The sequence below is a fragment of the Corvus brachyrhynchos genome, unplaced genomic scaffold (assembly GCF_000691975.1).
Source record: "Corvus brachyrhynchos isolate BGI_N302 unplaced genomic scaffold, ASM69197v1 scaffold381, whole genome shotgun sequence".
NCBI classification, from domain to species: domain Eukaryota; kingdom Metazoa; phylum Chordata; class Aves; order Passeriformes; family Corvidae; genus Corvus; species Corvus brachyrhynchos.
In genome coordinates, this window is record NW_008236219.1 from 277,524 (window position 1) to 286,966 (window position 9,443).

The 9,443-nt window shown below is 44.4% G+C and overlaps 1 protein-coding gene across 1 annotated transcript; it reads left to right on the forward strand.

Annotated features, from left to right (window-relative positions):
- Positions 1–5,714, forward strand: IRF1 (interferon regulatory factor 1). The gene is made up of 9 exons (XM_008643423.2): positions 1–391; positions 1,299–1,398; positions 1,561–1,737; positions 2,051–2,100; positions 2,227–2,362; positions 2,529–2,654; positions 3,269–3,312; positions 4,145–4,280; positions 4,741–5,714. The coding sequence occupies exons 1-9, from the start codon at positions 305–307 to the stop codon at positions 4,839–4,841; spliced, it is 957 nt and encodes a 318-aa protein (XP_008641645.1). The 5' UTR covers positions 1–304; the 3' UTR covers positions 4,842–5,714.
- Positions 5,715–9,443: the final 3,729 nt, after the last annotated feature.

Below are 9,443 nucleotides of genomic sequence, written 5' to 3' on the forward strand. Positions count from 1 at the left end.
CCTGACCGGTCCCACGCAGAGCTGCCCACGCAGCATGGGCTGAATACCCACTGCTGCCGTCGGCCTCTTTGCCGAATTCCAAACCTGAGCTCCAAATTGGAGCTGAGCCAGGCGGAGCAGGAAGTGCTTCCTTCCAGGAGCAGGTGAGAGGCACTGAACGAGAGTTAAGACTCTGGAAAAGTAGTTCTTCGTAGCATTGGTGGTGATGCTGAGCACAGAAGGTATGGGAGGGGCGACACTGCAGAGTGGTTAAAACAGTGATGAGAGTTGGGCTGACCTGTTTGTTCCTTCTTTCACAGCCAACATGCCAGCCTCAAGAATGCGCATGAGGCCATGGTTGGAAATGCAGATTGATTCCAATCAAATACCAGGACTGATATGGATTAACAAGGTGAGGCTGCTCTGTACTATTATCATCATTATTAGTATTACTTGTGTATCATTAGCAGTCCTTATTCTTAAAGGACACTAAACACAAGTCAAGATCATGAAGAAAAAACATGGAGAAGACTTGCCAGCATTATGTTTAAAAAGCAACAGGTTTTGTTCGCAGAAAAGGTAGCTCTGGTTGGTACACAGTGGAGTAGTTCCATTTTTCCCTCAGAAAATTCGCAGGAGAGGAACGATAAATTACAATGAAAACATTCTGAGCATGTTGCAGAACCAAGAAACCTTCAAGCTCTCTTTTAACTCCTGCTGTTCACTGAGCCAAGTCAGCTCCTGTCCCAGATAAGCAGCTGCTGTTACACTCCAGTTACTTCCAGTTTTAAGATCTGGCCTGAAAGAAATGTAATTTTTGGTCTGTATGGCATATCCCTGTTACCAGTGTGTAGCACAGGTTGAGATCACTGAGCTTATTGAACCAGGTCTCTGAAGTTTCCATATCCATCCCAAGAAGATATTTAAGCTACATTCTTTTGTAGCATTGCTGCAGGATCTCATGGGAAACTTAAAAAAGGGATTCTCTGACAAAGTGTATCTAGAAAATATGCTGTAATTTATGACATACTAATAGGTTAGATGCAATGTATTGAAATTATTCTGGGATAAAGTTGATAATATTACTTAATTCTACCTTCTGTATCACTTTTGGGTTTTTTTTCCCCAGTTTCAGAAACCATAAAAAGCCTTAAATGCCATGAACAAAATAGATGGAACAATAGCTATTTAATTAAAATATAGAGCAGGAGGGTTATAACATTTCTGAGCTGCAACTGAGAACTCTGATTAAATCCATCATTCCAAACTGGCATGTGATGCTTCTTTTTTCATTCAAATCTCTATTGGTTTAATTTCAGGATAAGAGGATATTTCAAATTCCATGGAAACATGCAGCTAAGCACGGCTGGGACATGGAGAAGGATGCCTGCCTTTTCCGGAGCTGGGCCATTCATACAGGTGTGTGCTAGCTTTACATTCCCATCAGTCATATGACTATCTTAAAGCATTTTTTTGCATGACTTACCCTTGACATACACTGGTAGTTAGACTAACTACTAGTGTATATGTCAGAAAATAGACTGGAAAGTCTTAAATACATGACCCATCTCTTATTTATAGGAAGGTATAAAGAAGGTGAGAAAGATCCTGATCCAAAAACCTGGAAGGCAAATTTCCGCTGTGCCATGAATTCCCTGCCTGACATTGAAGAAGTGAAGGATAAAAGCATCAACAGGGGCTCCAGTGCTGTCAGGGTTTACAGGATGCTGCCACCCTTGACAAAGCATCAGAAGAAAGGTAAACCCTTGGCAAGCCAGCTGGAGTTACACTGCTTAAACAGCACTTAAATGTCTTGCTCCATGTAAGCAGGGGGTAACAGACCTGTTGGTAGCACTGGTGCTACTGGGATTGCTCACTGGTTATTGCTGGGAATAGCCTGTACAAACAGTTAATTTTATCCCAAATTACTTAAACATGCCTAAAGGCAGCATCAGGAGGTATGGGGACTGGCTGCTGCTGGCAGTAGCTGAGCAGGTTTCAAGGCTGCAAGAGCTCACACTTGCCTAAAATGTGCAGCCCTTTCTCACATTTGTCTTATTTTATTTCACAGAAAGGAAGTCAAAGTCTTCAAGAGAAGTAAGAAACAGGAGCAAGAGAAAGGTATGTGTCTTTAGAGGCAGCTGAAGAAGCTAGAGGTTTTGGTGGTTTTCTTGCTTAACTTTTTTTTCATATGGGAACTTCCGTGTTCTTAGACAAGTCTTTCATGCTTTACCCTTGTTTTTGCAGTGTTATGAAGAGACAAGGCTGGAAGAGTCAGCAGAAAGCTTAACCAACACTCCTTTGCAAGATGACCACAGTGGCTACACCATTCACGACTATGCAGAGCAGGAAGTGGAGGTGGAGAGCACAGCCATCACCTTAGGTGAGATGCTGGGTTTAGGTCTGAGCGGAACAGAAAGTGCTGTTTGGGCTAAACACGTGGTCAAAGATGAATCTTGGGGTTGGGGCAGCTGCAGCATCAGACTGGCAGGGACCACAGAGGTGGTTGTCTCTCTCCTGTGAGTGCCAACTCCTGGTGCATCCTACAGACATGTCCTCCTGCGAGGTGAGCGGCTCCCTGACCGATTGGAGGCCAGTAATGGAAGTCACCATGGCTGACAGCACCAACGACCTCTACCAGCTCCAGGTGTCTCCTCTGGCTTCATCCTCCGAAGGTGGGTATTTCTTTATTCCTACCCGTCTTTCACTGGTCTGCTGGAGGCACGGAGGCAGTCTGCTGGAGGCAGTATGAGGGAGTGCCTGGGCCAACAGGAAAAACAAGAGCTGTTTTGTAGGAAAACCAACCTCCATCTGATAGATTTGGGAATTTGGAGTTACCAAACTGGCCAGGGTGCAGAATGGAAGAGCTGGCACATGCCACCTGCCCATGGGTGAATGGCTCTGAAATGCCACCTGCTCCAACAAAGACGGTGGAGGTAGCCATGCTTCTCACTGGGGAAATAAATAATTAACATGGATATATCAGAGTGGTTCTTCACTTGGGGTGCAAATCATCTTATTCCTATAAGCTTCCACAGCAAGTGGGCTCTGCTCTGTTGAGTCCTAGGGAGGCATCAGAGCTAGCTAGAGCTCTGCATCTCAACGTGCAGTTGTTGAAAAGCATCAGAGATGAAGGGCTATAAGGAGTCTGGGGTGGGCATGAGTAAAAAGTACTGGTGTTTTGTGACAAGAGAATATGGAGCACGTTCTGTGGTGAAGAAGCAGAAGTATGAGGGCTAAAAGTTGACATCTATATTTTTTTCTCTTTTTTTATGTGCTTCCAAAACAGTCACAGATGAAGATGAAGAGGAAATAAATCCAGATATTTTTAAGGTAAAACCAGCCCTTCTGTCAGAACAAAATTGTCCTAAGTTGATGTTTGTACCAAGAGAGGAGGGGAAGCAGGTATCTGATCCAGTCTCATGCGAGCTGAACATATACTTACTTAATAAGGAAGCCTGAAAAATTAAATATAAAAAGAAAGCTGCTTTGCAAACATGAACTGGAGAGGACACACCCATGGAAATATTTACCTTTCATGTGAAAGTCAGAGGAAGTTACTGAGTACTGCTAGGAGTAGAGGTTCATAGAATCAGAGTTGCAGAATCATTAAGGTTGGAAAAGATCTCTAAGACATCAAGTCCAACCATCAGCCCAGCGTAACCACCATGTCCTTAAGTGCCATATCCTCATGTTTTTTGAACACTTCCAGGGATGATGAATCCACTGCTTCCCTAGACAATCTATTCCAATGCTTGACAATCCTTTCCACAAAAATTTCTTCCCTAATATCCAATATAAACTTCCCCTGGCACAAATGAGGCCATTTCCTTGATCTCAGGTTGTTGTATTAGGGTCTGCAGAGATCCTCCAGATTTTTCTGTTTTGCCCTTCCCTCCACCTCTTAGGTATTTAGCTCTTAATCTGCATTTCCAGACATGTCACACTCATCCCACTGATAAGATAGAAAAAGGTGCTCCAGCCCTTGCTGTTTTGCATGAACTTTTTTTTTTAAACTGTGAATAAAACATGTTTTATTTAACTTAGCATGAGAAAATAGAACTTAATCTTGTTGCTTACCTGTCTTCTAATTAAGGGCAAGTAATCAAACATTGCACCCCCAGCAAGAAGGAGCAGTTTTTACCATCTCCTTCTTCTCTTCCAGCTGCTTGGACCAGCCCAAGACTGGCACAACACCAGCATTGGGGGAAAAGGCTTTCTCACCAATGAGTCAGGCACCCAGACCCTTTGCAGCACCTACGGCTACAAGGAGCAGGACGGGGACATCAACACGACTTCAGGTACAGGCTTCTGGGCTATCCCTGACAATCAAGGCCACAGGATGATGCAGATAAGACACTAATTAGAAGGCAGCAAAGGAAATTGAGGAATCCACCATCCTTGTGTTATGAGATTTCCAAGCAGCCTGTTGGAAGGCTGTAAGGAATCAGTTGATAAAAAGGAAAAGTCAAAAACACCTCCAGTAAGAAAATCCTATGGATTTCAGGGTTATACATGTGTAAGTTAGGTCAGCTTTCAGGAACTCCTTGGAATACAACTGAAGAATTTCTTCTAGCAATAGCTTAAATGAAACAGTTTAATAGAAAGTGTTTGATGTATTTTAGGAAAATAATAGTCTAAGGTATTTACTCTCATCTGAGAAATCTTTCAATTTTTGATATTTATTTTTAATATATATATACACACTATTTTGCTCTTGCTGCATTAATTCAGTGCCCATTCTTGGTTCCTTTTATCTAGGAGAGGTGGATTTGAGGTTCTTTGACCAGAAAAGCAGCCTAGACTTCTCCTGGCTGGATACAGTGAGGCCAACCATGCAAGTCATTCCCTGTGGGTTGTAAACCCTTGACTTCCTCCAACCACAAACTGCTCTTGGATAGAAACTTCAATGGGCGTGGAGAGAATGGAAGAAATTCTTTGTTACTGACTGAAGGAAGAAAGTAACTTTTCTATTCCGTTTCAGTTGTAGGCCTGGAAAGGTTAGCATGAAAACACCATTATCAATGTAAAAAAGGAACCCCATCTCATTAGCAGGACTCTGGAACCGAAGATGCTCAGCTGCAGCTGCCACCTTATTGCTCTGGAGGTGAAGCTTTTGCTGGAATGTGTCACTGTGCCGTGGAGTCTGACCTGGTGGGGTACCACAGGCCTGGGGAGCAGGTTACCATCCTCCCCATGTGTGGTGTGATGAGCACTTTACCCAGAGTGCTTAGAGGAGACACTGCAGATAAATCTCTGACCTGTTAGTTTTGGTTGCTGCTTACCTGTGCAACACTGGTGACATTGAGCTTAATGACTGTCATTACACTTAAGCAGAAAAATTGCACTAATGGGCCATCTCTTCTTTGATTTACTCCATCATATAGTTCATCTTTCAGACCTTTCAAACTCTGTAAATAGACCATTAAAATGTGAAAATTCAGTTTAGGCTTTGCTTCCACCAAGTCCATTCCCCAGGTGCACTCATAGGATGCTCTCTGCCACAGGCATGCCCTATCCCTTTCCTCATGAGTTCAAGAGCTGCTGCATGAAACTATTTTGCACTGATGGGGCAGAGCTCTTTATTTTTACCATGCCTTTTGCAGATCCCTTCTGGCACTCTGTGGGGATCTCTCCAGTACTGCACACAAGTTTTAACATCCCACAGATCCTCTGGACCAGCATGTGCAGGCAAGTGCTGGATGGAAGAGGTTCTAATGTGTGTGTGTGTAATAGATAGGAATCAAATCACTAAGCTGTAACAGACTATTTTCTTGTACATTTTATTTTTGTATATAAAGTGTTGTATATTTGTTTTAATAAAATGTTTTATATATGACATGTTTACTTTTTCTCATAGAAAAGCTCTGAGGATGAATTCCAGCATCCTTGAAAATACCCAAACAGATGCACTGTTAACAGAGACGGAGGGGTTTTTTCATGACTCATGAAAGCACAAGGAATTTAGTTTGCTCTCATTTTCTATCCCCCAGCCTCTTCCAAGTGCAGCTGATGGGTGCAATCCTACATGTCAGGGAAGGGGAGCACTGGTGCTGTGTATTGTGGGGTAGTTGGTTTGTATTTGTCATCATCTGCAAGTCAGACCTGACTCAGAGCAAGGTTACAGGCAACACTAAAAAAATCCTGTACAGCACGTCCCTGCTATGGATGTTCCTATCAGCAATACCATTGGCTTCTGGGATTAAATCAGCAGTGAAGCCCCAATTAATTACCTCAGGTTTGCCTAAAAAGAAAGCACAGGCACAATTCAAACGGCAAGGGGAAAGCAAGCTGGTTTTCCCCTGAATATTTGATGCATTTGCTATACTTCATGCTGTAAAGGTCTAATGTTATTGCATCACATGTAGTGGGATACAAGTGAAGCTGAGGCAATGTGTGAGAGCCACAGCCATTGACACTGCCTGGAAAACCCCTGTGCTGTTCTGGCCTTTGGAGAATAACTTCATTTTCTGGGCCAGAGCTGAGGAGAATATTGGGCTGCAGGAGAGGAAGACCCAGCCCAAAGGGGTGGAACAAAGAAGACATTTCCTACTGCGTTTGGCACAGGCTCTACTGCAGTCTGACCTGCAGGGCAGGGACAGATGTGGGGCTTACTGAGGGAAGAGGGAAAATTGAGTGCCAGGTTGTGGGTCTCAAATCCAGCACAGCAAGGTGGAGGGGCAGCCTGGGGAGGGGGAGGCTGGGCAGGGTCCCTTTGTCCTGTTAGTCATTAACCACCCCTCCCTGGCACAGCCTGAGGCAGGCAAGCTCAGGAAGCACCTACCAGGTGACAGGAGCAGAGAGCAGCTTCTGATGACTTCATCCTGGCCCTGCAGGGGTGGCAGTGTGTGTGGGGACTGTGCTGTCCCCCCAAAGCTGTCACACTCCCTAGCAGGGTATCTGGCCTGAAGGTTCACATCTTGGGAATCCCATCCAGCTGGGAATCCCCAGGTACCTGGGCTGCCTTGAATCACACACACCTGAAGTCCTGCAGATCTAGAGCAGGAACATTTTGTGCACAAGCAAAGAAATCACCCACCAAATTCTCAGCCTTCCAGTACTTAAAGTGAGCTTATAAAAGAGACAGAGAGCAACTTTTATCTCGGGCAGACAGTGACAGGACAAGGGGGTATGGCTACAAACGGCAGGGTTGGATTGAATAGATATTAGGAAGAAATTCTTGACTCTGGAGGGTGCCCAGAGAAACTGGGGCTGCCCAATCCCTGGAGGTGTTCAAGGCCACGTTGAGAGGGGCTTGGAGCAACCTGGTCTAGTGGAAGGTGCCCATAGCAGGTTGGAGCAAAATGAGCTTTAAGGTCCCTTCCAGCCCAAACCATTTGATGGTTCTATGTTTCCATGACCACATTTGTGTCCTGGTCAGCTGCAGCAGCAGCTTCTACCAGAGAAAGAATGCGGGCCTGCAGGACCTAGAGCTACCTGTAGCCCTGGGACAGGACACCAGCTCAGCATCACCAACACAAGGAGGAAATCAGTTTTAAGAGCCCTTGCAAGTTTACCACACGTGGGGGGAGGAGAGAGAAGGGAAACTTTCTCTGATGCAAACACTGCTAAAAATAAAGTAGAGATTAATTCACCCATTCATGCCTTAAAAGGGGCATGCTTTTCACAAACATGCTCAGATACAAAAAAACCCCCCAGCATTGAAATGCTTACAGATAAAAGGTTAGATCAAGATCTGGGAATAGAAGAAAGCAGCAGCAAGTGCCTCACACCCAGGGACCAGAGACATGCTCCAAGACTATTTTATCAGGACGTTGGAAATGCTTTCCCTTGTTACCTCCCAAGGTACCTGCACGTATGACTGCATGTTTGGTATTTTACCAGTGAAAAGTGGTAAGGTCCCATGACAGATTTTGGTAGTTATTCAGCCATTGAGGCATCTGGATGGATAAATTCCACCCCAGGTATTTTGTTGTTTTGAACTCTTTGGGAGGGGGAAAAAAACAGAGTGGTGCTCTCCAGCTCATGAGTGGGGTGACTTGGAGGCTGCTACACTGAGCTGATGTCTGACTGGCTCCTCCATCACCTCCAGGGCAGGTGGGACTTGTAGGAGCAACAGACTAAAGAGACTTTTAGGCTGCTTGTACACAGAGGAGCATCATCAGCTCTTTAGGATTAACTCCCTGCATAGACTATGTGATAGAAAGAGTTTTAAACCTTGACACTGGATTTTTCTGAACTTGCCTATCCTAATCAAGCTCTTCATAAACCCAGTAAACTTCTGTTGGAATAAGAGTTGTTTTCACCTGTCATTAAATTCAACTGGGAAGTATTCACATCGCAGGAGATCAGGTCCCTGGGGAGAGCTCCTCAGCCCTTTCAAACCCAGTGAGAGCAATAAAGGCAAGTTCCTATGGGTAGAGCTCAAAGGGCAAGCAGCTCTATGCTATGAACCTTGCACGATGGAGAGAAAGATCTAAAGGCAGTGAAGCTGTTGTAAAAAAAAAAGATAACTTCTCTATGGTGGAAAACAAAAGTAATCGTTGCGTAATCACTGGTCATTTAGGAAATGAATGGAGCTATTGCTGCAGGCTTGGAAGGCTGCTCCAGCAGAGGCTTTCCATTACCTGCACCATCCTTACACCATCACTAGCTGCAGCTCACTTGTAAGCCTTGAAACCATTCAAAAACAAACTAAAAAAATCTCTTTATTTAGCTTTAGAGCCTTAGACCATTAACAGTACAAAACTTCCTGAAAATAACACATCAGTAAACAAGGAGTTGTTGCTTTCCCCCCAGTCTTTGTCCAAATGGATTCTTAGTGAGTGGCTCACTAAGAACCACTGGTGCCTGGAGAAGCCTCTGGCTCTTGGCTGCCCAGAGCAGTGGCACCTCATATAAGCTTTACCCACTAGGCAGCAGAGCCTGCAGTTCTTTCACCTTTGTTTGCTGTGGTGATTGAATCCTGATAATCAGACACATTTCCAGGCAGTCACATGATTTACAGTATTACACCTGGAATGGATAGCAGTGCTTCAGGTCATAGGTATGAATTTATAACTGAAAAAAACAGTGGAATATTTATTTGGTTGCTTAGAAAGCAACCAAATGTCTTGGACTTCAAACATTTCTCTGCTGTCGAGGATCATTCCTCCTCTCCAGTTCCACAAGGGCCCATTCCCCCCCCATATTTGTAAACATAACACAAGGAAGACAGAAACTTTCTAAGGGCAAAAGCCTCTCTCAGAGACTTGGGAGGGCCAAGGAAAGAAGTGTTATCTGTAACTAACTTTTCTAGAGCTTAGATGGGGAAACATCTTCCCTAGAAAGGGAGATAGGGAGGAAAGTCACATTTTTCATGGACCAATTGTATCTAAGTCGTATCCCTTTCACCAGTTGCTTCAGTCCACTGCCTGTACCCTCTCCCAGTACAGCGCTGCACTTCAGAGCTGATTTTTCTCCCACATTTTTCTACCCCCTTTAATATTTCTCTCACTGTTAAC